We start from the raw sequence: 25,064 nt of genomic DNA on the forward strand, positions 1-25,064 counted from the left end.
TTTGACCTGCTGAGAGGTGAGTGGGGGTGTGCAACCATGACAGTGTTGTGCTGACCACCCCCCGCAGTCTTCGCCCTCGCGCTCGAACTCCCCTCCGAGACATTCGTCGACGCACACAAGTTTGACGTGCACGACGAGTCGTGGATGCGATGTGGGTTGACCGTGGTGGGCCCGCTGACACCCCCCAGACATGGCATTCTACGACGAGCACACGAAGGAGGAGGAGGAGAAGGTCAATGGCGTGTGGTTGAAGGGCCACCAGGACTTTGGATGTGAGTGGACGGCTGTCACGCGACTCGCACGCCGTGCCACTCGGGCATCGGCTCCCCTTGCATCGCTCACACCCCAGCTCTCACGTTCGTCTTCTCCCAGCCCATGGCGTCGCTGCAGGTCCGCGACGACGCCGGCACGTGGCGGTACGTGCGCCACACGCCCGGCGGCATCATCGTCAACTGTGGTGTCTTCATGGAGTGGTATACAGGCGGGTACTTCAAGGCTGCCAACCACCGCGTGGCGGCGCCCCCGGCAGACCAGAGGGGGCATACGCGCTGCGGCGTGTTCTACTTTGCCGTGCCGAATGATGATGAGCGGGTGGGTCGGGCTAGCGGGGGGTGGCGAAGTCACCCCATCGCGAAGATGCCAAGCTGACAACCCCTCAGCCAAACACCCTCCTTGCCTCGCCCGTCCTCCAGCGCGCCGGCGTGCGCCCCATCTTCGAGTCGGCCGAGCACGCCCTTACGTCAAAGGTCTACTCGCAGGCTAGGATATCGCGTGTCGGCAAGAGCGACACGTACAAGCGTCCGTGGGGGGATGGCGAGGTGGTGGTGGAGATGATCGGTGAGTGGGTCGAGTGCGGCGCAGCCGCACGAGATCGTGTGGGGGATCGTCGTCGTGGGCGGTGCTGATGTCCGTCCGCAGCCGGGGTCGAGGTGCCGTGGTACGGCTAATGCGGAGTGGATCGTGTGGAGTGAGTGTCCTTGATCCTCGGTGGGTGTCGGATCGTCGCCGTCATCGTGTCGAGTCGAATCATAGTCTAGTAATGCATCGCATGTGCGCAGTCGTCGCCACCGCCACCGCCGCTGTCATCGTATGCGGGTTGTCGTCGTCTCATCGTCCCCTCACACCCTAGTGCTGCGCATTCGCGAGCGCCTCCTCGAGCTGTGCGATGCGCGCCTCGGCCGCCGAAAGCTGAGTCACGAGGTGGAGGTTTGCGTTCTCCGCCGCCCCGAGGCGGGCGAGCACGTCGGCGTTGGCGGCGGCGCGCTCGGAGCGTGTATAGGGCGGCGGGGGCGTCTCTGCCGAGTTGCTCGGTAAGCGGACGACGGGCGGGCGGGGCTGGTGAGCCGTCGCCGCCGCTGGGGTGGGCTGAGAATGCCGTCTCGCGCGCCCGCTCAGCCGGCGCACGATGCTGCTCGACTGCGGCGGGGAGACCATGTAATCCGTCACGTCGATGTCTGGGAGGTGGTTGAAGCGCGCGAGGTGGGCTCGGCCGGCGTCAATGTTATCGCCGTGTTCCGGCACCTATGTAGGCGTGAGCTGAGACTGCAGGCGACGGCGCACTCACCTTGTCGGCGAGGGCGTTGAGGTCGCGCGCGATCTGGCTAGGCGGCACGCCGGCCTCGAGGCGGCTCTCGACGTAGTCTGCTATCAGGGAGCGGGCGAGGCTGAGCAAGGTCGGTCAGTTAGTCACCCAGCAAGCGGCGACACGGCGACACCCACCGCCCGTTGCCGCCTGGGTCCATCCGCCCCAGCTTGCGCGCGGTGTAGCTCGTGCTCATGACCGACATGGTTGGTGTGGGGGTGTGGGAACGTGAGGGCTGAGAGGTGATATAAGCAGAGAGGAGCAGAGTCGCAGCTGCGTAGTCGTGGCGACGTGACGTGACGATGCGACGTTTGATGGACGACGATGCGATGATGTCGAGGGTTGTTTATCTCGCAGCGACTAAGACGTCATTCGAGGCAGCACGGCATACGTAGTGCGACAAAGGCCACCTAGCGACGCTGCCAGCCATTCAGTCGTCAACCTTGTCTAGACTTGGAGATGGTGGGTGAGTTGTGCGTGTACAAGTGGACTCTGAGCTCTGAACAAGTTGCATGCATACTGGCGTCGGGGGCATGGCGTGTACCGTCAAGTCCTCGCACGACAAGGCCACCCTACGGCTGCGCGTGTGGCGGTGCATCATCGGAAGTGGCTCTCCCGGCCTCCTGGAGTGACTCTGGCGCCGTTCCAGGAGTCACCGGCTTTGACTGCACCCCGGCCACCCATCACCCACGCCTAGTCGTACGGCTGGCAATCAGGCGCGACAAACTTGGTCGTCCCAGTGCGCACGAGCGCATCGCTCACCCAGCACCCGTCGGTCGTGTAGTCCCAGATGTTGTTGCCGTTCACGGCGTCGGTCGAGAGGGTCTGGCACACGAGGCGTACCTTCTCGCCCTGCTTGTACGTCTTCTTTACTGGGAAGAAGAGGTTACCGCCGTGCCGGCAGTTGGCCCCTTTGGCTGGGATTATGGGGTACGGGCCGTACGTCTTGGGTGCAGCGAGGGTGGTACCGCAGAGGGCGAGGAGGGTGAGGAGGGCGAGGCGCACTGGGTGGGGTGAGCGGGCATCGGTGTGAGCCGACTCACTCTTGCAAGTGGACTGGATTGTGTTCGTGGGGACCACCTCGTGCTGCTGAACACCCCGCTTATAAGCTGCGCGCTCGGCTTCACCTCCATGTGACGCCGCGACAGGGGTCGGGAGACATGTCGCGTCGGCGCGGCGACACGGGCACGCGACCCCGCCGGCATCCCCACCCAACAGCAACTCTAGTCGTGCATGTCGTCAATGTCTATTGATACAGTAGCTCATCATCATACTTCCTACCACGCCTACGCCGTCATGGACCGCGCGCCGCTCAGCGCCCTACGGTGGAGCGGCGTCGGCGTGCCGGCCCTCTGGCGCCGAATCACGCCCTCGAGCTCGGCGCGCTCGCGCTCGCTCTTGTCTGCGCGCAGCTGAGCGCGCGCGACGGCACCCTGCAGCTCGGCGAGCTGTGCCCTCAAGCTGCGATTCGCCTCCTCGCTCGCCGCCAAGCGCAAGTTGAGCGCGGACACGTCCGCGGCGTGCAGCGCCTCGACGCGCTCGACGGCGGGCGAAGCCTTCGCGGCCAGCGCGCGCGCGTGCGCCGTGCCCGTTGGCGAGAGGGGCGGCTGGGAGAGCACGGCGGCCGAGGAGCGGCTCCCGGCGCGGATATGCGTGTTGGCCGCTGGTCTGCTCGGCGGGCTCGGCGCGCACGTACAGCATGGCCTCAGCACCGCGCGCATTGGCCTAGGAGGCGCAGGGAGGGAGGGCGAGGAGGGCGATGACGGCGCACTCGACGTCCAGGACGAAAAGGACGCCTCCGAGTCTGAGCTTGCGCGGGGGGAGAAGCGCGCGTAGTGTTCTCGTCCTGCTTCGACGCAGTCGGCGTGCAGGGGCACCTGGGGGCGTGGGTAAGTGGCTGGCTGGCTGCTGTTACACCACCGCACCCACCTTGGCCATGACTTCCGCTTGGAGCAGGTCGAGGTCGTACTCGACACGCGCGCTCAGCCCGCACTCCATGTGTGCGTCGACAAAGTCGGCGACGATGGAGCGGGCTTGGCTGGGGTTTTGTTAGCGGGGTGGGGAGGAGGCCGCGAAGGGCCCGGCGCCGACAGTGCCGCCGCGCCACAACTCACCGCCACTGGCTCGCGTCGAGGGCCTTGAGCCGCTCGACGGTCAACGAGGTGTGTGGGTAGCTCGCCATGGTGTAGAGCTTTTGGTCGATGCAAAGAGAGGAGAAGAGGAAGAGATAGCACCTGTTGCCCACGCGCGATGTTTTGTTTACTGCGGGTGGGGTTGGAGTTTTTGCCTCGGTAATGACGTCGCGGTGACGAGAGGCGGCCGAGGAGGGCGGAGGGGAGGCGAGGTAGGGCGGCGACGTCGATGGTGGTTCTTTGGTGGGCAGGAGCGTCTGTCAATGGAGCGAGCAGGCAGAGTCAATGGGAAGCAGAGAAGAGCATGCATGGGTCGTTGGTGTCGGCGTCCTCGTCGCTGTCGCCAAGCTGGTAGTGCTGTTGTTGTTTACGCCGACGACGGCACCCCGAGGCGACGACGACCCCGCCAGGGGCGACTCACCCTGCCGACGCGCCGTCCGACATGTCCCAACAGACAAGAAGGCTACATGCATAACTGTAACACATTGAACCGCGGCCCCGCTCTTTCCGCGCTGCAATAAATACATAACACTGCTCCTAGTGCCGCCCGCTGCGCCATCCGATCGACCACGGCGTGTGGTGGTCGCCGCCGCTGTTGCTGTTCTCTCGCACACCGCCGGGCCCGCTCCACGCCATGCTGCTGGCCTTTGGCGGGCTGCCGAGCCGGCGCTCAATGTCAGAGTAGCGGCGGTTGGCGCCAAACTCGGACGGCACGAGCTCGGGGTCGAGCAGCGCGAGCTCGTTGTGCAGCGCGACCGTCTTGGGCGACGCGGGCGGGTGGTACGACTGGCGCCGGGCGGCGTTGGGCGGCGGCGGCGGGGGCAGCGAGACGGCGGGGTGTGTCGGGTCGACGTATGGCTCGGGCGCTGCTGGTGCCGGCGGCGGCGGCGTGGACGGGGTCGCACGCGCGGGCGCGGGCGCGGGCGCGGGCGCTGGCCGGGGCGGGGCTGACACGCGCGGCACCTGCGACGGCCGGAAGATGAAGGGCGCGAACGAGTGCCGTCGGGGCTTGCTGGGCCCGGGGTATGGCGGCGGCGCGGCCTGCGACGGGGTTGGCGCCCACGCCCCCTTCTCGGGCAGCGGAGGCGGCGGGGGACCGTTGTCGGCGGGTAACAGCGGCGCCCACTTCTCCGACCTGCTCGACGACGACGATGCGACGGGCGGGGGCGGCGGGGCAACAAAGGCCGGCAACGGCTCCCACTCGCCCTTATTTCCCGACGAGGCTGGCGGCGGGGTCTGGGGCACTGCGGCGGCCTTGTCCCTCGGCTTTGTGAGATCCCTCCGGGCGGGGAAGGACGGCCCAGTGACGGGCTCAGTGTCGAGCGGGGGCGTGAGCAGCGGCGGGGAGGCCGGCGTAGTCGGCACGCTGATCGGCGCAATGTCCTCTGGCTCGGCAAAAGCGACAGGCTCGGGCTCTGGCTCGACCCACTCGGCGAACAGCTTCCTGTCATTCAGGGCGGCGACGATCTCGTCCTCGTCGTCGTTGACGGCGGGGAGGGCGGACGCGGCCGAGTGCGAGTACGCGCGGGGGAGCGGGAGGGGCAGTGACCAGCGCTTGCGCTGTGGGGCTTGCGGCTGAGGCTGGGGCGGGGACGGCCGCTGCTCGTCCTCGTCAATGTCCAAAGGGAGCGGGGCCCATCGCGGCTTGTCATAGTTGAACGACGCGAGACTCGACTCGGTCGCGCGCCGGTGCTGATGCTGCTGCTGGACCTGCCGCTGTCGCTGGCGCCGGCACAGCGCGTTCATGCAGCTTGATTCGGCGAGGCAGGGCGGGGTCGCGGGGCGCGGCGGGGGCTGCCAGGGCACAGCACTGCTGCTCGCCTCGGCGTTGGGACTGGTGCTCATCTGGCGTGTGCTCGTTCGACTGTTCGATGCAAGGCTATGCGACGATGCGATGCGATGAAGTGGACGGCGAGGTTGTCGTCGTGCGATGGGAGTCGTCTGGCTGTCGTCGTCGTTGTCGTCGTCGTCTTTCAAGTGGAACTAGGGTGCCCCCTCAAAGCAACGTGCAGTGATGTCACGTCCTTGTTGCTGCTGCTGCGGCAGAGGTGCTGCTGTGGCTGTCGTCGTTGATGCAAGAAGAGCAAAAGAGACCAAGATGCATTCAATGATCTCGATCTGCCTCGTCGTTGTTGTCCTCGTGACTTTTGTGGGCAAATGACGGCCATCGACGGCCGCCTTGGGCCGGACAGCAGTGACAAACACGGGGAGCCTAGACTCGACAACCACAGCGAGTTAGTTCCCATGCATGCAGCATGCAGCACGACCAGCAGCATCCCGACGACGACCTCAACAACACACGCTCAAATGCATGGCGAGAACAACAATGTACAACAGTGTTAAAAGGTCCATATGAAAATGAATAAGCAAGCGGCGACCGCTTGAATGAGATCGATCTGGCTTTCGTCTAGGCGGCAATCTGGCGCAGGGTCGGCGTACCAGGCCCAGCGAGCTCGACAGCGCTGGCAGCGGCGCACGACGCCGAATCGGCGTCGGCAGCACCGTCCTCGGCCCCCTCGACGAGGCGCGCCTCGAGGTCGCGCTTGGCGTCGACGGCCTCGGCGAGGCGGCGCGCGAGCCGCTCGGCATCCTGCACCGTGTAGGGCGGCGGCGCGCTCGAGCCCGCGGGGACAGACGGCAGCTCCTCTGGCGGCGAGTAGGGCGGGGACGGCGCGCGGGGGATGTCCTCGGCAACAGCGGCGGCAGCGTAGAATGATGGCGGGTGCTGGGGCGGTGCGCTGTGTGGGGTCTGCACGCTGCCGCGGCGGCTGAGCGGCACGTTCTCGTACGCGAAGGGCGGAAGGGACGCGGAACGCGGCGCAATGTCGAGGTCGTACATCTCCATTGCCTGCTCGAGCGTCGCCTCGTGGCTTGGCAGGTGCGTGGCGAGGGTACGCAGGCGGCGGAGCACGTCGGCGCGCCGCATGCCCGCCGACAGCTTGGTGTCGACGTAGTGCGCGACCACGACGAGGGCGTAGCTGGGTGTGTGTCAGCAGTGCTCTCAGTGGCCACCCCGCGCGCCGCGCCGCTTCGCGCCGCGCCACTCACACTGGGTCGGTCTGCCCCTGCGCCGTCTCGAGTGCGGCCATGACCTCTGTCGAGGTCTGGTTTGGTGGCGCGCTGGCCGCGTAGCGCGCGTAGAGGGCGTCAAAGTCGGGATGGGAGGACATTGCGGGGGAGTGAAGGGGGAGATGAAATGCAAAGAGTCGTGATGAGATGTCGAGTCGATGGAGCTGGTGTGCGCGTGGTGGTGGTTGATGCAGCGGCGGCCCAAGGCCTGGGGTATGCGGAATGTATGCAGCGGCAAGACGAGGAGACGAGTGCCTGCTGTGGATGTAATATAGTAGTGAGCAGCAGAATGAGTAAGTGGACGGCGGCGGCGACAACAACATGCTGCTGCCCAGCCAGGGCAAGGCAAGGGCCAGCAAGGGTGGACTGCAGCGCCACTGAGCGACAGCCAGGTCCAGACTAGGTGCTGCATGCGCGGGGTCGCTCCTCGTGCCCCCGTTTTGCTGTCCTGCTGACCCCCACACGGCTGCACACCGCCTTGATGCCTCTGGAGCAGGCTGGAGGTGTCTGGAGTGGCGAGGGAGGGACAGCAGAGGAGCAACGACGACGCAGGGAAATGCACCGCCACACTGCTAATCGCACCACCCCACCAGCCCTCCCTACTGCTGCAATCCTCTTGGCACACCCACCCCACCTGGCCCACCTGCTCTGCTCTCTGGCGTGCCTCGCCTCGCAGCCCCCGTCCCACGGCCTCACCCACGGCCACGACCACCCGCTCACCACGGCGGGCCGCACCGTCTTGCACCGCGAAATGCCCGGTGGCTGCTCCCATTACCCCTCCGCTGGCCATCGCCACGCCGCACTTCCCCTCCCCGACGCCGCAGACGAGCATCGCATGCATTGTCCCGTGAAACACATGTCCGCTTGCTTGTCCGTGTCGGCCGTGTTATTACATCAAGCAAGAGCACACCATTGCTACATTCGTACACTCGGTTTGCGTTCGCCGACTCGAGCGGCAGTGCGAGCACTGGCCGCCGCGTAATACGCTTCCCACTCGTCCTCTTCATCATCGTATCCGCCCGCCAAGCTGGCCGCAGCCTTCATCTCGCGCTCGCTCGGCGAGCACGCCTCGAGCTTGGCCGCGAGTGCGTGCGGGCTCACTCCTGTGCGGGTGCACTGCCGGTCCACGGGCAGGTGCACGGGCCGGGCTGGGACAGCTGTGACGACCGCGGCAGAGCTGCTGCTGCGGCGCGCAAAGCCCGCCGAAGCGTGGTGGTGCGCGAGGGCGTGCGCTGCGGCGTCGTCGCTTGTCGAGTGACGTGGTAACGGCCGAGCTGGGAACGCGTCGACTGGTGCTGTGGCTGAGCGTAGAGGCTGTTGTCGCCGGCGCGTAGGCGACATGTCGTCCCCCTCGCCGCCGAGCCCCAAATCCGCACTGACGCGCACAAACGCGTCGGCGTACTCTGGCACGCTGCCCGCCAGCGCCAGCAGCTTGGCGCGCACCTCGGCGCGTGTCTTGCCCCGCGCTGCCTTGAGCCCGAGGTAGGCGTGGAGGACGGCGACGCGCGCGCTGGGGAAAAGTGTCAGAAACCACGCATAGCGTCACGCGACGAGACTCGACGCCGCGACTCACTCGCCGCTCTCGGCCGCGTGTAGCTCTGCCACCGCCTGCTCCGCGCTCCAGATGACGTTTGATGGCCGCCGTCGTGTGCTCATGTCGTCGAGAAGAGTCAGTCGTGCGAGCGAGAGCCGTCGCCGCTAGCATTACATGCGATGTGCTCCTCCGGCCAGTCAACACCTCGCGACCCCGCGTGACCACTAGCTTGTAATTGAGTTGCTCTGCGCGGAGGCCGAGACGAGAGAGGTGACTGCTCGCTCCCTCCACACGCGTTGGCGTGTTTCAGCTGGATTCCAACGACCAACCCCACAGACTTGGGGTTGCTGCTACATGTGATAGGCTGCTGCGGGGGGGGAGCTTATCACGCGAGACGGGAGGGAGTCGATGTTTGTCTCTACGGCGCGCAGCGTCGATGCGGCGAGCGAGGCAAGGAACGGGGGCGAGGACGATGAGCCGGGTCTGTGATGCACAGCTGTAGCTGGTGCAACACATGCACGCTTCGTCGGGTGCGAGCTGGCTCACCGTACAGGTTGCCGGTGCGACGTTCGCTCACTCCGTCGGGTTCTCGCACCGACGCGCGGCGCGTCGCACGCACGCTGTGCGCTGTGCAGGCTGCTCGCTGCTGCTCGCTGCCTTCTGTTCTTGCTGCACTGCCCTCCTCACAGCTGCCCTCCCCACAGCCGATGCGCTGCGACCTAGTCCCCAGCCGACTCGGGTACGACTCGGGCCCGCTGCGCTCGCCCTCGGACGCTACAACGTCGTCCCACCCAGCCTCGACGCCAACCACTTATCCGCCTTGTCGTCCCACCCCTCCTCGACAGCAGGCGGCGCCTCAAGGCCATACTTTGCCCGCACGGCATCGAGCAGCTTTGCGTGTTGCGGCGCAATGTGCTCCATCTGCACGAGCTGCGCCGCGATCGCGCCGGGACCAAAGCCCATGCGCACCTTGCTGTCCATGTAGTAGTAGAGCACGGCGTGCGCGTACGGCTCGTTGCGGCGCGCGAGGGGCCAGTCGAGGGCTGTGAGGGTGTCGAGGGTTGAGGGGTATGCGCCGACCTTGCGTAGGCGTCAGTACTAAGAGAGCAGGAGCCACCCACCTGCTCGCGATACATTGCGATCAAGGCGTCGAGCGACGTGCCCGCGTCCACGTCCATCGTGTCGTGCGATAGCTCCGGCGTGCGCGTGCGGTCGTCGGCCGTAGCGGCGAGGTGTGCCCAGCGCGATGTGCCGTGCGCGTGGGGTTGTGGTTGTGGTGCGTGAGGTTTGGGCATCGAGGTGAGGTCGGAGTGAGAAGAGTTGTCGAGGAGATGGAGGTGGCGAGTGGAGGTGGTTTGTTGTTGTCGGCTTTGATCTCGGCGTCGGCGACGGCGATCAACCTCGGACCAACAGTCAAGCGCTCGAGTGGCCAACGGCAATGCATAGAACATGTGGGAGACTGTATGGGACACATGATGCATACAATGCTCTCTCACCGGACCAGGACCAGGTACTACTGCAGGACCAAGTCACAAGTCAGCTGCCTGCCTCCCAACTTCTCATTCCCCCATGACGACATTGCCGCAACCACCTGCTGAGCAAGAGCAAGTGTACACCTCCTCATCTGCGTGCAAAGCGGCCTCTCTGCGTCTCTCCTCGACGTCCTCGGGGGACAGTGGGTGGTTGCCCGGCTCGAACGAGAGCCCAGCGGCAAAGATGTCGTCCGGATCGTACCGCCCTCGCCCAGCGACGCCGCGCTTGACTCGGCGCGACTCGTACTCGCGATAGCTCTGCATGACGCCGGCGGAGACATACGGCGAGATGCACGAGAGGGCGTTGTGTACGCGCTGCGGGACGTGCGCCTCATCCTCGTCACCGTCGCCAGCCTCGGCCTCCTCGTCTGGGCCAAACGGGCAGATGGCGAGCTCACCCCACTTGCCGACGAGCAGCTCGTACAGCGTACCGCTCCGGTCCAGGCAGTCGAGCATGTTCTGCAGCTCGGCCCGCTGGAGGGCCCGCCACGCTGGCGAGGTAAAGTTGCCCTTGTGCTCGGCATACGCGGCGCGGAAGCCGGCGTCGGCGGCGTCGGCGGCGTCGGGGTGGGCATCACCCTCATGCTCTCCGTCGTCGACGCCCCTGCACTTGCCGTCATCCAGAAGGGCAGGGAACCACTCCCTCGCTGCCGCGCGCGATGTGAACCGCCCCGGCCGGGGCGACAGCCCAGCGTTGAGCACGGCGTCCGGCTTGTGGGGAACACGCTGCCCAACGGCATACGTGACGACGTACCCGTCCAGCGCGTCCGTCTCGGCCTCGAGCGCAGTGTTGAAGCGCGCCAGCCAGTCCCAGCGTGTCAGCATATCCTTGTAACTCTCGTCCTCTGGCTCCGGGGGCGGGTCGAGGATCTGCACGACGAGCGCGCCGTTGTGGTCCACTGAGAGTGCGTAGGGGTCGGCCAGGGCATCCAGCGATGCGATGAGGCGCGTGAGGGCGGCGTGCTGGGGGCCCGGGGCTGGGGCGCGGCGCCACATTGCGACGAGCGCGAGCGTGACCGCTGCGACGGCGGTAGCTCCGACGAGGGGACGCATTGGAGGTGGTGGCCTGGTGGCCTGCTGAGGGCGGAGCCGCCAGTTCGCCGCGAGTTTAAAAGCTTTTTTGGGTGGCAAATGTCAAGGCGAGCCGCGCTCTGGTTGGTCTACCTCGACCCGCGACGTACGTGGATGCTAGCTGTGCCTCGCGCGGGAGGGGCACCGGATCCGACACAGAGAAAGGGTGCATGTGTATATGGCGACAAGAAGAGCTCGAAGGTGGGCAGAACGAGCACTGCGTGGCCTGACATGGAACATGGATGAGGCAGACTCCAGCCGGCCGATTGCCGTCAACGGCCGGCGATAAGGCCGTGCAGCCGTCAACACGAGCCGTCATTATCAGAGTATCGACTGTCGGGACGCCGAGGTGCAGAGTGGACGGGGTCCAATAATAGCGTCGACGGCGGAGCTCCTGGGTGATGGATATCCGGGGTCCCCTCGCCGCCCTCGGGGATCTCGGCGACGACCGTGGCGCCGACGCCGAGGTGTAAGTGGACGGCAACGGCTAGATGGCCGTGTGGCTCAACGACATGCTTGCACTCCGGACCAGTGTAGTGGGTATATAATACAGGCGAGCGAGAGAGCAACAGCACGACCACCAACACAGCAGCCTCGTCATCCTCAGCCTTCGGCGTCTTCATCAGTTCCACCGCAACCCACAGCACGCCACCACGATGAAAGTCTTCATGACCGGCGCCTCGGGCTACATCGGCACGCACCTGACCCGCGAGCTCGTCGCACACGGGCACACCGTCACTGGCCTAGTACGCTCCGCCGCCTCTGCCGCCATCGTGACCGCCAACGGCGGCACGCCCGTCCTCGGCACCGGCGTGCCCGCCACCGACCTGCCGCTCATCGTGCAGCACGCGCGAGCAGCCGACGCGACGTACCACCTGGCCTTTGACCACAGCTTTACCGACTTTCTCGGCGGGTGTGCCGCCGAGGCGGCGGTTGTCGACGCCGTCGGCAACGCGTACGAGGGCACCGACAAGATCCTCCTCATGACTTCCGCGACGGGGGTTGCGCCTCACTACGACCCGACGACCGAGGACGACAGCGCGGAGGGCAGCCCGAACCCGCGCCGCGTCACCGAGCTGACGGCCGAGCGCTGGGCCACGCGCGGGAACCGTGTCGGCATCGTGCGCCTCCCGCCCATCACGCACGGCGGGGCCGACATGGGCGGCGGCGCGTTTGTGCTGCGGCTTATCCGCGCCGCGCGGGCCGCCAACGTCGCAGCGTATATCGGCGACGGGCGCTGGCCCGCGGTACACGTCGCCGAAGCGGTGAGCGTGTACCGCCTCGCGCTGGACCACGTCACGCCCGGGACGATCGCGCGCTTCCACCCCGTCGCGGACGAGGGAGTGCCCATCAAGGAGATCATGGGCGTCATTGCTGCCCATGAGGGCCTCCAGACCAAGAGCGTCACCCCCGAGGAGGGCGCCGAGATCTTTGGCTTCATTGCTGGCCTGCTGGCGATGGACAACCGCTCGACTAGCACCAAGACTCAGGAGGTGCTCGGATGGAAGCCGACCATGCCTGGTCTCCTTGACGAGCTCCGCGCAGGCAAGTACTTTGACTCGGCGTAGAGTGCTCTGTTAGTGTATCTCTTGGATGCAAGTCTGTCATCTTCTCCATACACGGACTGACTCGCTCGACGCTATAGCACACTGCCTTGAGTCAGCACCACGGACAGAGCTCGTCCACTTACCCACGCCAGCACCTCCACCAACCCCCCCCCCCCACTCCCCACCCCCGCCTAGTCGATAGGAAGCATCACCACGTCCTGGTACGCCTTGCGCTTCTGCAAGTCGTTGTACCAGCGCTCGAGGTTGGGGAGGTTGGGCCGCTCGACGGGGAGGTTGAAGTAGGTGTAGATGAAGCAGCCGAGGGGGATGTCGCCGACGCCAAACTCGCTGCCGGAGAGGTACTGCGTCTTGGCCAGCTGGGCGTCGACGATCGCCATGAGCTTGTTGACCTTGGCGAGGTTGCCGTTGATGAGCTCCATGTCGCGCTCGGCGGGCGCGGTGCGGAAGAAGCCCCAGAAGACGTCGCGGTACACGCCGGCAAAGGTGCTCGACGTCCAGTCCATCCACTTGTCGCCCTCGGCGCGGGTGCGCGCGCTCGCGGGCCACAGCTCGGGGTGGCCGCTGGACGCGGCGTACTCGGCCGCCAGGTAGCGCACGATCGCGTTCGACTCCCACAGCACAAAGTCGCCGTCCTGCAGCGTCGGGATGACGCCGTTCGGGTTCAGCGCGAGGTACTCGGGCGTGTTGTTCACCCCGTGCTGCAGGCCGGCGAGGACGTGCTTGTACTTGAGCCCCAGCTCGGCCGCGATCCACAGCGCCTTCTTGACATTGTTCGAGTTGGGCCGGCCCCAGATGGTGATGCTGGTCATGGTTGTGGTGGTGATGTGGGGGGAGTGGAATGTTGTTGACTCGGCCTTTATGGGGGCGGCCGTCCACTCTGTCCTTGACATCATTGCCGCGATGCCGTGGCGGCTGGGACCGCCGCCGGAGTAGGTCAGCCGCGACGGGGCCTCGGTGCGGCGGTCGGCTGCTTCGGCGACCCGCCGAGAGGCACCACGTGGGGTGCATCCTGGACAGCTGGATAGCGCCGCTACCCTTCCACGCCTCGGGACAATGCACCCTGCGTCCTGCGTGCTACTCATCGCTCCCGAATACAGAAATGTCCATCGGGGGGTACATAATCTACTACAAGACCGCCGGCATCGTGTGTGCGGCAGTCGAGAGGTGGCAGCGGGCGGGGCGGTGTGCACACTCCGAAGGGCTCTGCCCCATGACGGGCCTACAATCGCCCGCCCTGCTCGCTCGCTTCCTCGCCGACGCCACGCTTAACACGTGGGGATGGTGAGAGGCTGCTTGAGGTTGCGGTCCTTGTCAAACAGGCCCCAGTAGGGCTCGACGCCGCCGTAGATCTCCTTCCACGGCTGGTCAAAGCCCTCAAAGTAAAAGTACTCGGTGCCGTTGGCGTTGGCCTGGCAGATGTACGTGTCCAGGAAGGCTGCGGGGGGTGTCAGTCCGGTCGTCGTCCGAGTTGTGGTGTCACTTACTCTGGAGGTCGCTCATGCCGGCCTGGGCACCGCCAAGGGTCAAGAACTTGGTCTCGTTGGCGCTCGTGGGCCAGCCAGTCTCGGCGAGGTACATGTTGGGTTTGTTAGGCGCCTGGGCGGCGACCTGGACGTTGTTCTCGTCAAAGTACGACCAGGTCCACGCGGCCGCCTGCGAGGCAGGGAGCTTGCCGAACCACGGGTGGACGTTGGACATGAAGAAGTCGATCTTGGTAGCCATTGTGGTGGAGAAGACGGAGCCCGCGTCGCCGGTGCCGACGGGGATGTGCTTCTTGAGGTTCATGCCCTGCAGCGTAGAGTTGAACGTCTGGATACGCTGCGAGAGGTAGTTGAGCGCCGTGGTGTACGCCGCGCCAGAGGTCACCGAGCCGACCTGGTTGAGCATGTACTCGTTGCCGACGGCGATCTGGTTGGTGTCAGTGGGGCTCTCACTTGCGGTTGCGCCACTTACACCGTCAACGATCTCGGCGCCATACTTGGTAATCGCGTCCGTCAGGTTGTTCATCTGGTACGTGAAGATGGTGTCGTCGTCGTTGACATAGATGGCGGGGTACACGGTCATGTTGACGCCCGTGTCCTTGATCGCCTGCATGACGAGGGCCGTGACGTTGCAGTTGGCCGAGTAGAGGCGGAGGCGGGTCGTGAGCTGCGACAGGATCTGAATGTCCTTGGTCACATCGGCCTGCTTGGCACCACACATTGGTGGCACAGCGCCCTGGAGCGAGGCGTTAGCACAGTCGGGGGATCAGAGGCCGGCCGAAGGGGGTGGCGGGCTGGCCACTGTTGAGCGCGCCTCGGTACGCCTCAACAGCGCCACGAGGGCCACCTCGAAACGCCCACTCCGCCCCGCGCGTCCCAAACAAACACTCACCTCGGGGTCGTACGCCATGCCCCAGAAGACCTTGTGCAGACGGTCGTCCTTGGCAAAGTTGCCACCCGAGCCGCTGCCACCGCCGCTTCCGCTCCCTCCCGAGCCCGAGCTGCCGCCATTGCTGTCCTTCTTCTTGTTGTTCTGGCTGACGACCACGCCGGCCACGACGCCGGCAATGATGGCGGCGAGCAGCACCGCACCGCCGATCCACCACCACTTCTTCTTGCTGCCGCTCTTGGCCGCGCCGGCGCTGCTGCCATAGTACGCATTGTCGTACTGCTCCTTGCGGCCGCCGTTGACGAGGTTGGAGCCAGACTCCTGTGCCCAGATCTCATCGGCCGTCATGTGGTGCTGGCCTGAAGGCTGCGCATAGCCATTGTTGCCGTACGCGCTGTTCTGCTGTCCGCCGTACTGGTTGTAGGCCATTATGGGGTTTTAGGAGAGAAGAAAGGTCGTTCTAGAGAGTGGAAGGAGTCGTCGTGCCGTGTCGTGTCGTTCTGTATACACACAAAGAGTCAACTCGCCGTCAATGGTCGAGGTCGAGAGCAATGCAGTGAGAATGAGTGAATGAAGAGTCTAGGTTGGAGCAGGACCTGTTCACACTCTATACACGGCTGCATGCCGTTGCTGCCCCAGCTGACTCCCCCCTTGCCTGTTTGCTTGGCGACAGAGTTCCAACCCACCCAGCATCTCACGCACCCTCGAAACGGGCAGAGAGGGACAGAGGGGAGGGGGCAGGGTGCCTCGTGCCAAGACACGGAGGACCCTAAGAAAAAGTGTCTTGACGCTTCACGCCCCCACCCGTCATTCCTCCCACCCGCCTCACAGCTTTTCTTGGTACGCAGCAAGCATAAGACTGTGCACGCTGCTGCCAAGGCCACTTCCCTACTGATTCCATGTCGCTGAACGTCATTCTTGATGGCTTGGAGCATGTCATTGATGGCGGGTGGTGGGTGGGATAATTGGCTTTTTGGTGACCTCGCTTTGCGCGTTGTTGTCGCGCTCCAGCTCTCACTCTCTCCCCTAGAGGCAGTGGCCGTCCCCGTCGGTTTAGAATTTCCTCCGCTAGTCACATTTCTGTAGTGTGTCAACAAGGAATGCTAGACGACGCGTTCGTGGCATGCAGCGCTTGTGGCTCGACGGCGCGTGTAGAGCGACCGCAGATCGACATCAGTGACGCTGCGAACTGATCTGCGCGACAATCTCGATAGCAGTTGATATCTTGATCTGAGAACGCGCACATGGCCTTGATCAGAGTGCTGCACACCCTCTCTCTCTCCCCTACCGTTCAGATCGGCCGCCGAGCACACGACCCCTGACCACAACAGTCATCCGCCCTGCAGCCCCACATCATGTGTATCCCCGCTCTCACCCCGGTGACATGTTGTGTGGACGGCAACCACGCTGTGTTGCTCTAGGGCGCGTGCGACGTGCTGCAGGACGATGGCAGTATTGTTCTGACCCGCTTTGGCCTCTTGACGCTTCCTGGCCACATCACTCACCATGACACGCGACAACGACGTCGTCTTCGGCCTGGCCAACGTCCCAGAGAGCGAGACGCGCGCGTACCACTCGGACAAGGACGTGAGGAGGCGTGACTTGACGAGGCTTACCCTCGCAGAGCATCTACCCTCTGCCGGCGGATACGGCAGAGAGCGACCGCCTCACGCTACAGCACAAGCTCATCGTTGGGCTGTTTGGCGGCCTCCTCCAGCCCCCAGTGAAAGAGCACCTCGAGTCGCGCAAGCATCCTGCAGTAGTCGACGTCGGGTGTGGCCCCGGTGACTGGATCAAGGTGGGTAAGCCGTGCCCGATCCCAGCTCACGACAGGACGTCAAGGCCGCGTATCCACACGTCGTGTGCGCCGCGACGGACTTTGCCCCGACGTTCGTCGACGACCCTCGCACGCCCGTCACATTTGACCATGGCAACGTCCTCAAGCAGCTGCCGTACCCCGACGGCCAGTTCGACATCACACATATGCGCATGATGGTCGCGGCGCTGCGGGTGAGTCTGCGTCGTGACCGCACTGACCCCGGCTAGGCCGACGAGTGGCCGCGTGCCATTGCAGAGGTCATTCGCGTCACGAAGCCCGGGGGCTGGATCCAGCTCACCGAGCTCGAGCTCAAGTTCCACGCGCCAAAGGCCATCACCGGCGCGACAAAGGAGCTCGAGGACGAGAGTGAGTGGCGTTGCCGGTCTCCCTGCCCCGCTAACGCAACCAGGCCAGGAAAAGTTCTTTGGCGCAAGGCAGACAGAGTACTTTGCCGCCCACCGCCTCCCGCAGTACCTCACTATGGCAGGGCTGCCGTCCGCCAGCGTGCAGGTCAAGCGCGGTTACTGGGACCGCTCAGACGTCGGCGGAGCGGGCGAGGCCGCGTTCAACAGCTACTATGCGGTCATGCAGTCCCTCGCGCCGGTACTGGCCAGCTTGACGGGCCGCTCGGTCGCCTACGAGCGCGACCGCGCATCCCAGGCAATGGTGGACGGCGAGGCGCAGGATGTGTGGATGAACTGGGTCACTGTGTGGGCGAGGAAGCCTGAGGCTGGGGAGCTGTAGGGGAGGAGGTATCCGTAGAACAAATACAGGTTGTATATACACACGACGAGCAACGTCTGAAGCGCTCGACGCAGCCACAAGTGCCACTGCGCCACAGACGACGCGACTGCTGCCATAGAACACCTCGAATCGCTGCTTCTGCGTCATGTGCGCGGCGCGCAACGATGCCTCAGCCAAAACTCGCCGGCCGGAGGTGGGTGTTGGTGCCATGCCGTAACTGCGCCGGGCTGCCAAGGTTCCTTGCGTCATCAGGCCATCCACAACAACGCTCCACTATCCACCCCTCCCACCTCGCACCTTTTGTCTCTCTGAGGTCATATGCCAAGATGCTACGAGGTGGAGCGTGCGCTCGTCGAGACGTTTGTTGCCAGTGGCCACCACGAGCGAGACCAGCTAAATAGGTGGGCCGCAGGTGTTCGCACCCCACACCCACACCCACCATGAACACCTGCACGTTCAACTACTCTACCAGCATCGTTCAGTCATGCTGTACGACTGCCAACATGTCCATCTCGGCGGGGAGCACATCTGTGACCTGCGGGGTGGCCGACGCCGCGATGGAGAGCTTTGGGCGCTGCCTCGCCTCCAACGGGGTGTACCAGCAGCTGTGCGTCACCGACTCGCGCGCGGCAAAGCCCTCAAGTAGCGCAAGACGAGCCTCCCTCGGCCCGCTGCCCCTCTTCTTGCTCGTTCTGGCGTGCTTCGCAGCCGTCGTACATGCCGATGAGGCGGCAGCACCGCGCCGGATCCACCCCCGCGCAAGCCCACCACAACAGTTGCCAAAGTGCACCCGCTTCGACATGGACAAGGACCGCGACCACTGGCTCACGAACGCCACGACAGCGCGGCAGCCCGTGTCCGACAAGGTCGCGTGCACCGCCGCGCCGTGCGCGCTGGAAGCGACGACAGCGGCAGTCTTCACGCTCCAGTTCCTGCCGCCCCTCAACGCGAGCGCCGAGATCGACGCGTCTGGCGCCGCGGGGATTGTCAAGGCCGTGGGAGGGAGCTACAACGCCAGCGCGACGTCCAGCGTCGGCAAAGGGTTCTTTCTGCCGTCGGGGGTGAGCGGGTACATCGAGGCGTTCGCGCTCGCGGCCAGCGTACCCGGTGTGTTCCGCCAGTGCTCTGACGGAGGCGAATATGCTGGCTCTGTGGTCGTGCCCGACGCTGAGAGTGTCTCGCGAAGGGTCGTGTTTGAGTAGCTTCATAGAGATTTTGTTGATGCGAGACGTCCTGCACAGCCGAGATAAGCCAAGCCAGTCGCCGAGGGGTTGTGCCTGCCACTTTGCGGCCTGTCCTGATCGAACAGCCTGCTATAGGCGATGCAAGGGTGCGAAGATTGCTGCTCAAAGCTTGCATCCTTGACGCTGTTGTGTGACCCACTCTCGATTGCAGGGTTGCCTGCCCGTGTCCGTCTCCGTTCCGCGGGTGCCATTAAGGCGGCAGGCAGGCCGTTGTTTACGCGTCGTACATGCAACCTTGCCTTTGCTCGGCTTGACCCACCTCCCACCTTGCCTTGGTTTCACCATGCCCGCTCTTGACCGCCTGACCGCTGCAGTGCTCCACTAGCATTTCTTGGCTCTTGAAGCCAGCCCACTGCTGCATCTTACTACTTACGCTTACACCTCTTTATAATCTGCTCGTGTGCCTCTCAAGCATGTGCTCACCGCTGCAAGACGACGTCGAACACAAACCCCACCCCCAGCAACCCCCCTACGGATACCCCCCTCAACCGGGACAGCCAGGCCAGTATCCACCCGGCCAGCAGCCTTACGCGTTGCAGCCTGGCCAGCAGGTAGTCTACGCCGTTGCTCCTCAGCCCGGACAGCCAGGCTACAACCCCTACGCGCCGCCAGTAGCGCAGTCTCCGTACGCAGCGCCAGCAGCTGCTTCACCTTACGCGCCCCCGGCTCAGCCCCAGTGCCCCTACGCGCCTCCAGCCCAGCCCCAGTCCCCATACGCTCCCCCAGCACAAGCTCAGTCTCCCTACGCCCCTCCAGCGCAGGCCCAGTCCCCATACGCGCCGCCTGCAGCAGCAGCAGTCGCCTCCCCGTACGCGCCTCCCCAGTCCCCGCCGGTCCACCCCGTCGGTTCGCCCCCTCCAAACCCAGCGTCTCCCCCGCCCGCAGCGGGCCCCGCCATCATTCAGCAGCTCCCCAACGAGATGGGCCGCCTGCGGCCCATCTACCCCACCCTCGGCACATTCACTGCTCGCGGTGAGCTGCACGCCAAGCTCCTCCAGCGGCAGCTGGTCGAAGCGACCGAGGAGCTCGGCGACGACCACCGCTTCGACGTCAACCTCGCCAAGGGCGAGCTGTCGTTTACCGCGCCGAACGGCAAGCAGCTCCTCACGCGCTGCCACCTCATGGCGTCGATTGCCCCCGGCCCCAAGTCGGTGCTCTGGGGTTGGGCTATGCCGCGCGGCGACGAAGTCAGCCGCCAGCTCCAGCAGTACGGGCAGGCGCACGGGATCAAGGAGCTGGCCGAGAGCGAGCTGCCGTTCCCGCCCAACCTCGAGGGCGACTACCAGGACATTACGGACCTCGCGCAAGAGCTGGGCCAGCTGTGCGTCGGCGTGCTCGGCCGCGGGCCGTACTACACCTTCGAGTCGGGCAACGGCGGCCGCGTGTTGGTGTTGCTCGATGGGCCCTTCCCGCCGCTCACGGTGAGGGACGTCGGCACGGGCACCATGTCCGCCATGATGGGCGGCATGATCAACGCGCGCGAGTCGGCGCTTGGGCTGGGATACGCGCGCGGCTTCCGCGTCCACCAGCCCGACGCGAGCACCGTCGTGCTCGACGACGAGCGCTCCCAGGTGTCCTTCAAGTTTGACGGCCAGAACCGCATCACTGAGCTCCAGAGCCATCTTTAAGAGTAATGCAGGGTCGTGCGATGCAGTAGTCAGTGCGGCGGGGAGCTTGGGGTGGACCTTGGGTCGTGCGAGCGGGGTCGTGTTGCTGTGATTCCTGCTTACCCCGCTAGGGTAACCATGGAGCCCACTGTTGTGCCCTCTGCTCTGCCCTCTACTCACTGCCTTCTAACTCAAACACCATGGTGGGTCACACGGCGCACATCTACCCGTTCAGCGAGGACGACAAGGAAGCGGCACGCGAGCGCGACCAGCACGCGCTTTTTACACTGCTGTTCGGCGCCGAGGTGCTCGCGCCAGTCACACAGGTACTGGAACAGGGCGGGAGGGTGCTCGATGTGGGGTGCGGCCCTGGAAGCTGGATCGAGGTGGGGCCAGTCGGTGCTCATGCTCCGCTCACGCCAGGCCGTCAAGGCGCTCTACCCGGCCGTCGAGGCCACCGCCGTCGACTACCATCCGACCTACACGCCGCCGGCAAAGTCGGGGATCACCTTTACTCTCGGCGACGTGCTTCAAGGCCTGCCGTTCCCAGACGACCACTTTGACCTCGTGCACCACCGCGCCATGATCCTGGCCATCAAGGTGGGTGGTGTGGCAGACCCACCCCACCCCACTCACACGCACAGACGGACGAGTGGCCGAGTGTTATAGCCGAGCTCGCACGGGTCACCAGGCCAGGAGGGTGGGTGCAGCTGACCGAGGCGCATCTCGACATCCAGGCGAGGCTGGGCATGACGCCGACGATCAGGCAGTGGAACGACCAGGGTGGGGCGTTGAGGGGAGGATGTGCGGCTGATGCCACAGTTGTTCGTGGAACGGCGCTGGAGATCGGCTCAGACCCCGACATTGCGCCCAAGCTCGCGTCTCATGCGACGGCTGCGGGGCTCGGCGACCAGGTGACCCGCTTTGTCGCCGCGCCGCTCGCGCGCAGTGGTGCTGGCGAGATTGGGCGGCTCATGGCGGCCGACTTTGCAGCTGTTATCGAGATGCTGGCGCCGGTCATTGCGGACAATGTCGGCCGCGGTGTCACGCCGGAACAGGTTCTCCTGTGGGGCGAGAGCGTGCTCAACGAGGCCGAGTGGCACGAGGCGTACTTTAACTTCTATACCACTGTCGCGCAGAAGCCGGAAGCGGTAGAGCAGGAGGGAGGCGGGACGAGTGTCTCTGCCAAGCATGCATGAGCCGCCATGCGTGATGTAGGCGATTGTTTGAGACAGAGCGGTGCTCGTGTAGCGTCAGTGGCGGCGGGTAGCCAGCCAGCCAGCCAGCCGGTGGTGCCGACCCACGCGGGGCAGCGGCGGCTCGTGAATGCAGTGCCGCCGACGACCATAACGCCAAGTCGCCACCACCACGGCCACCCCCCTTCGTGCTTCAACAACAACAACAACACCATCAACACCAACAATGAACCCCGTCAAGCATCTCGGCCGCGACACCGACACCGACACGCTCTTTAGCGTCACGTCCGACACGAGCACCATCGTTCCGCGCGACTCCAAGGCGCCGGGGACCCAGCCCGGCACCAAGGCCAACCTGCGCAAACACGGCGGCGTCCTCGCAAAGCTCAAGAGCAAGCTCACAGTCGGCGTCGACGCGGCAAGCATCGACCGGCTGGTCGCCGAGGGCTTCTACATCGGCCAGGTACAGCAGGCGCTGCGGTACTACGAGGGGGATGTCGACGCCGCGCGCCTCATGCTCATCCACCGCCGCGACCACCGTGTCGAGCTGGTCGACGAGGGGTGCGACTTTTGCGACAAGACGGCTGCGGCGCGCATCGCCCAGGGACTCGACCCGAAGAGGTGGCCTGGGGCGAGCGCACTGTTGGGCGTTGGCTGCTAGGTAGGGCGGGCTGCGGCAGGACTCGGGGGCAACCTGTATGCATGTAATGGTTGTATCAGTTGACCACGTCAAGTCGAGCCGAGGAAACCGGGCCAGGGTGCCAGCCATCCGCACCTACCTAGTCTAGGGAGCGAGGCAGTGCCGGGCTTGGGACTGGACGACTGACTGGCTTGGCAAAGGCCACATTTGCCGAGTCGGCTTGATCGCCGTGATGATGATGGTGGTGCCTCGTACCTCTTTATGCCTCCCCCTGGAGTCTCCACGAGGTGCCATGGATGCAGCAGCTGCAACGACCTACAACTATGTTAGCTGGGGCCTACATAACTCCCCACATACCTCTTGGCCATAATCTCTCACTACAATGGGCTTCCGCAAGAACAAAGAGCAAGCCAGCACCGCGCCACCCGCCCCCGACCCCGTCGTCTCTGACGGCTCGTCCAGCAAGGGAGGCTTCCTCTCCATCTTCAAGAGCAAGCCGTCCGCCCCCGAGCCGGGCGTAGACGAGCTCGTAGCGATGGGCTTCACAAGGCGGCAAGTGAGGGAGGTGCTCGACAGCAACCACGGCGACGTCGACGCCGCGCGCCTGCATCTCGTCCACTCGCGCTACCACCGCGTCGACATGGACCGCAACTGCCCCCACTGCCGCCGCCTGGCCGAGGTGCGCATGCAGCAGGACCCGAGCTTCAAACCTTTCGGCGGCACGATCCTTGCCATGGAGGGGATCACCGACTCGCTGAACTATGTCGAGGCCTCGATGGGGGGCTCGGGAGGGTCAGCGGGAGGAGCCGGGGCCGCGTTCCCCTATCGTCCCGGCGGGGGTTGGCACTGAAGGCGAGTGACAGGGGCCCGAGACCGAGGAGATGCTTCGAATCCCTTGGCAGATGGAGCGGTAATCAACACGACTGCGTTCATAGGTGTAATGTTACGGCTTGGCACAGTGGCCCATGTCTTCTCAGCCTAGACCCATGGCTCCACACCTTGTCCTTCTACTTCTCCCTCGACGCGAGGACAAACGCAATCGTCTCGTTGAGCGTGTCCTCCTTGCGGCGGTAGGTGATGCCAAGCACACGCGCGAGCTTGGACCCATCGTACACGGGCGACTTGACCTCGAGCTGCTTGCGGAACGCGGGGTCGGCGTTGCCAGTGTTGACGCCGGCCGCCACGAGCTCGGGGAAGGACGCGGCGGCAAGCGCAAAATCGTTGCCGAAGAGCGTGTCCGCCGAGCTGATGAGCCGCTCGCCGCCCGCCTCGGCCGTGGTAAGGGCCAGCACGCAGCTCAAGGCCACGTCGCGCACGTCGATAAAGTTGTCGTAACTGTTCGACAGCTTGTCATCGCTCTGGCCTGGCTCAAGCCAGGGGAACATGAAGCCTGGGGTTGGTGTCAGGGGTGTCTGGACTGTCACACTTACGGACAGTGCTGCCTAGCTCGTACTGCATCGGCGGGCCAAAGTTCTGGGGCAGGTCAGCTGAGAAGGCGGCAGTAGCACGTACCATGCTCGGGAGAATCGAGACACCGTCGAACGCCGCGGGCTGGTCAAAGTAGGCCCAAAAGGCCTTCTCCTGCTCGACCTTGGACGCGGCGTACTTTTGCATCGGGTTGGCCGCCGCGCCGAGCTTGCGGACAGTGTCCACGACGTCGGTGTACCACGCTGCTGTCAGTACTGCCAGCACAGACCACCGACTCACACTTCTCGTCGAGCGTCACGGACAGGTCGAGCGGCGCAAAGCCACCGGTACCCGGGCCGACGGTGCAGACAGAGCTGGGGTCAGCGGTGGCGTCGGGTCGTCACCCACCTGACGAGGATGAAGCGCTTGACGCTACCTGCCGCGACGGCACTGGCGAGTATGTTGTGCAGGCCCGTGATGGTAGCCTTGATGAAGAACTCTTCCGGGTCTTTCATCGCAAGCTCCCCCTTGGGGATCGGGGTGGCCAGATGGATGATGCCGGCGACGCCGTTTGCCGCGAGGTCGTACGCACCGGGCTTGGATGAGCACTACCAGGCGGTCTCAGAACTTACGACAACCTGGTCCGGCACGACGACGTATTCGAGCGCCTCGCCGACGAGTTTCTGGAGGTGCTCGCCTTTGTCCTCGGAGCGAACGGCGGCGCGCACGCGAAATCCCTTGGCTGCAAGTGTCACCACGGTATGGGTTCCGACGAAGCCTGACGCGCCAGTTACGAGGACAAGGGAGTTGGGGGGGATGGCCGGCATTGTGGACTGAGGTGTGGGACTCTGCTGCTGGGTCTGGTGAGTAGCCGTACGCCGTGCTGATTGCCGACGCCGTTTATACCATGCAGCAGCCGTCTCGGAGGTCGCTCGGGGCGAGCTCCGACGCCGTCGGTCTCCTTTGTCATGGCTTTAAGATGCTGACGCGGCGACAGTATGTTGCGCAGGCCGAGGTGGGAGCGGCCCTGATGCCGACAGACAGCCAACCTGCGAGTGGACGAGCCCCAGTCCGGCTAGCCGAGATATCGATGTACAGATCGTACAGCCCAACGCAGAGCCCAGTACCGAGTCGAGATGGCCCATTCGTGGATATCGGCGTGCCGTGTAGCCATGTTGCCATGCTGCCATGTTCGCTTGTCGCCCGGCCTCGGCCACAAGTTGCATTTGTCAGCGCCGAGGTGCGCGCGGGTGCGCGTGGGGTCGCTCCAGGCGTCGTCGGGCGGGCGAGTATCAGACATGTCGTTGGTCAACTTGCTTCTGTCGCCCCAGTCAGTTTATTGATGTGCATCTGGTGTGCATCTGAACGCCGAGGTGAGTAAAACGTCGTCAGTTTATGCGATTATTGCTGTTGGTGCAATACAAAAACAACGAAGGTAAGGACAACAAACTCTCAACCTTGATCCTGGACACGCCGCCATTGGCCCGACGGCGGCGAGGACCTTGCAGTGACGTCAATGCCGGCTGCCTGCCGCGGTTGGGGAGGGACG

The 25,064-nt window shown here is 64.9% G+C and overlaps 14 protein-coding genes across 14 annotated transcripts; 4 read left to right on the top strand and 10 right to left on the bottom strand.

Annotated features, from left to right (window-relative positions):
* Nucleotides 1-362: 362 nt before the first annotated feature.
* LOC62_05G007744 (uncharacterized protein) lies at nucleotides 363-2,051 on the bottom strand. Its single transcript, XM_062774264.1, has 3 exons — nucleotides 1,720-2,051; nucleotides 1,565-1,664; nucleotides 363-1,521 (listed from the first exon to the last, which is right to left on the bottom strand). The coding sequence occupies exons 1-3, from the start codon at nucleotides 1,785-1,787 to the stop codon at nucleotides 1,126-1,128; spliced, it is 564 nt and encodes a 187-aa protein (XP_062630248.1). The 5' UTR covers nucleotides 1,788-2,051; the 3' UTR covers nucleotides 363-1,125.
* A 224-nt stretch (nucleotides 2,052-2,275) lies between these two features.
* On the bottom strand, nucleotides 2,276-3,764 carry LOC62_05G007745 (uncharacterized protein; the record flags this gene model as incomplete). The annotated part of the gene is made up of 4 exons (XM_062774265.1): nucleotides 2,276-2,586; nucleotides 2,907-3,459; nucleotides 3,512-3,620; nucleotides 3,697-3,764. 4 exons carry the CDS (start codon nucleotides 3,762-3,764, stop codon nucleotides 2,276-2,278), a joined length of 1,041 nt encoding a protein of 346 aa, XP_062630249.1.
* A 487-nt stretch (nucleotides 3,765-4,251) lies between these two features.
* On the bottom strand, nucleotides 4,252-5,460 carry LOC62_05G007746 (uncharacterized protein; the record flags this gene model as incomplete). Its single annotated transcript, XM_062774266.1, has 1 exon — nucleotides 4,252-5,460. One exon carries the CDS (start codon nucleotides 5,458-5,460, stop codon nucleotides 4,252-4,254), a length of 1,209 nt encoding a protein of 402 aa, XP_062630250.1.
* Nucleotides 5,461-6,003: 543 nt separating this feature from the next.
* LOC62_05G007747 (uncharacterized protein) lies at nucleotides 6,004-7,058 on the bottom strand. Its single transcript, XM_062774267.1, has 2 exons — nucleotides 6,763-7,058; nucleotides 6,004-6,692 (listed from the first exon to the last, which is right to left on the bottom strand). Exons 1-2 carry the CDS (start codon nucleotides 6,882-6,884, stop codon nucleotides 6,122-6,124), a joined length of 693 nt encoding a protein of 230 aa, XP_062630251.1. The 5' UTR covers nucleotides 6,885-7,058; the 3' UTR covers nucleotides 6,004-6,121.
* A 640-nt stretch (nucleotides 7,059-7,698) lies between these two features.
* On the bottom strand, nucleotides 7,699-8,439 carry LOC62_05G007748 (uncharacterized protein; the record flags this gene model as incomplete). The annotated part of the gene is made up of 2 exons (XM_062774268.1): nucleotides 7,699-8,293; nucleotides 8,357-8,439. 2 exons carry the CDS (start codon nucleotides 8,437-8,439, stop codon nucleotides 7,699-7,701), a joined length of 678 nt encoding a protein of 225 aa, XP_062630252.1.
* A 535-nt stretch (nucleotides 8,440-8,974) lies between these two features.
* LOC62_05G007749 (uncharacterized protein) lies at nucleotides 8,975-9,643 on the bottom strand. The gene is made up of 2 exons (XM_062774269.1): nucleotides 9,439-9,643; nucleotides 8,975-9,397 (listed from the first exon to the last, which is right to left on the bottom strand). Exons 1-2 carry the CDS (start codon nucleotides 9,610-9,612, stop codon nucleotides 9,092-9,094), a joined length of 480 nt encoding a protein of 159 aa, XP_062630253.1. The 5' UTR covers nucleotides 9,613-9,643; the 3' UTR covers nucleotides 8,975-9,091.
* Nucleotides 9,644-9,876: 233 nt separating this feature from the next.
* LOC62_05G007750 (uncharacterized protein) lies at nucleotides 9,877-10,902 on the bottom strand (the record flags this gene model as incomplete). Its single annotated transcript, XM_062774270.1, has 1 exon — nucleotides 9,877-10,902. The coding sequence occupies one exon, from the start codon at nucleotides 10,900-10,902 to the stop codon at nucleotides 9,877-9,879; it is 1,026 nt and encodes a 341-aa protein (XP_062630254.1).
* Nucleotides 10,903-11,576: 674 nt separating this feature from the next.
* SPBC2A9.02_3 (putative protein) lies at nucleotides 11,577-12,488 on the top strand (the record flags this gene model as incomplete). The annotated part of the gene is made up of 1 exon (XM_062774271.1): nucleotides 11,577-12,488. The coding sequence occupies one exon, from the start codon at nucleotides 11,577-11,579 to the stop codon at nucleotides 12,486-12,488; it is 912 nt and encodes a 303-aa protein (XP_062630255.1).
* A 170-nt stretch (nucleotides 12,489-12,658) lies between these two features.
* On the bottom strand, nucleotides 12,659-13,297 carry gstB_3 (Glutathione S-transferase GstB; the record flags this gene model as incomplete). Its single annotated transcript, XM_062774272.1, has 1 exon — nucleotides 12,659-13,297. The coding sequence occupies one exon, from the start codon at nucleotides 13,295-13,297 to the stop codon at nucleotides 12,659-12,661; it is 639 nt and encodes a 212-aa protein (XP_062630256.1).
* A 291-nt stretch (nucleotides 13,298-13,588) lies between these two features.
* Nucleotides 13,589-15,415, bottom strand: btgC_1 (putative glucan endo-1,3-beta-glucosidase btgC). The gene is made up of 3 exons (XM_062774273.1): nucleotides 14,862-15,415; nucleotides 13,973-14,705; nucleotides 13,589-13,923 (listed from the first exon to the last, which is right to left on the bottom strand). Exons 1-3 carry the CDS (start codon nucleotides 15,285-15,287, stop codon nucleotides 13,754-13,756), a joined length of 1,329 nt encoding a protein of 442 aa, XP_062630257.1. The 5' UTR covers nucleotides 15,288-15,415; the 3' UTR covers nucleotides 13,589-13,753.
* Nucleotides 15,416-16,364: 949 nt separating this feature from the next.
* Nucleotides 16,365-21,471, top strand: laeA_1 (Secondary metabolism regulator laeA; the record flags this gene model as incomplete). Its single annotated transcript, XM_062774274.1, has 10 exons — nucleotides 16,365-16,445; nucleotides 16,483-16,656; nucleotides 16,692-16,868; nucleotides 16,905-17,043; nucleotides 17,087-17,385; nucleotides 19,127-20,247; nucleotides 20,508-20,658; nucleotides 20,696-20,872; nucleotides 20,917-21,055; nucleotides 21,095-21,471. 10 exons carry the CDS (start codon nucleotides 16,365-16,367, stop codon nucleotides 21,469-21,471), a joined length of 2,835 nt encoding a protein of 944 aa, XP_062630258.1.
* A 223-nt stretch (nucleotides 21,472-21,694) lies between these two features.
* LOC62_05G007755 (uncharacterized protein) lies at nucleotides 21,695-22,129 on the top strand (the record flags this gene model as incomplete). Its single annotated transcript, XM_062774275.1, has 1 exon — nucleotides 21,695-22,129. The coding sequence occupies one exon, from the start codon at nucleotides 21,695-21,697 to the stop codon at nucleotides 22,127-22,129; it is 435 nt and encodes a 144-aa protein (XP_062630259.1).
* Nucleotides 22,130-22,490: 361 nt separating this feature from the next.
* Nucleotides 22,491-22,958, top strand: LOC62_05G007756 (uncharacterized protein; the record flags this gene model as incomplete). The annotated part of the gene is made up of 1 exon (XM_062774276.1): nucleotides 22,491-22,958. The coding sequence occupies one exon, from the start codon at nucleotides 22,491-22,493 to the stop codon at nucleotides 22,956-22,958; it is 468 nt and encodes a 155-aa protein (XP_062630260.1).
* A 157-nt stretch (nucleotides 22,959-23,115) lies between these two features.
* SPBC1773.04 (Putative uncharacterized oxidoreductase) lies at nucleotides 23,116-24,342 on the bottom strand (the record flags this gene model as incomplete). Its single annotated transcript, XM_062774277.1, has 5 exons — nucleotides 23,116-23,498; nucleotides 23,539-23,778; nucleotides 23,816-23,889; nucleotides 23,924-24,123; nucleotides 24,148-24,342. 5 exons carry the CDS (start codon nucleotides 24,340-24,342, stop codon nucleotides 23,116-23,118), a joined length of 1,092 nt encoding a protein of 363 aa, XP_062630261.1.
* Nucleotides 24,343-25,064: the final 722 nt, after the last annotated feature.

The sequence above is a fragment of the Vanrija pseudolonga genome, chromosome 5 (assembly GCF_020906515.1).
Source record: "Vanrija pseudolonga chromosome 5, complete sequence".
Lineage (NCBI taxonomy): Eukaryota > Fungi > Basidiomycota > Tremellomycetes > Trichosporonales > Trichosporonaceae > Vanrija > Vanrija pseudolonga.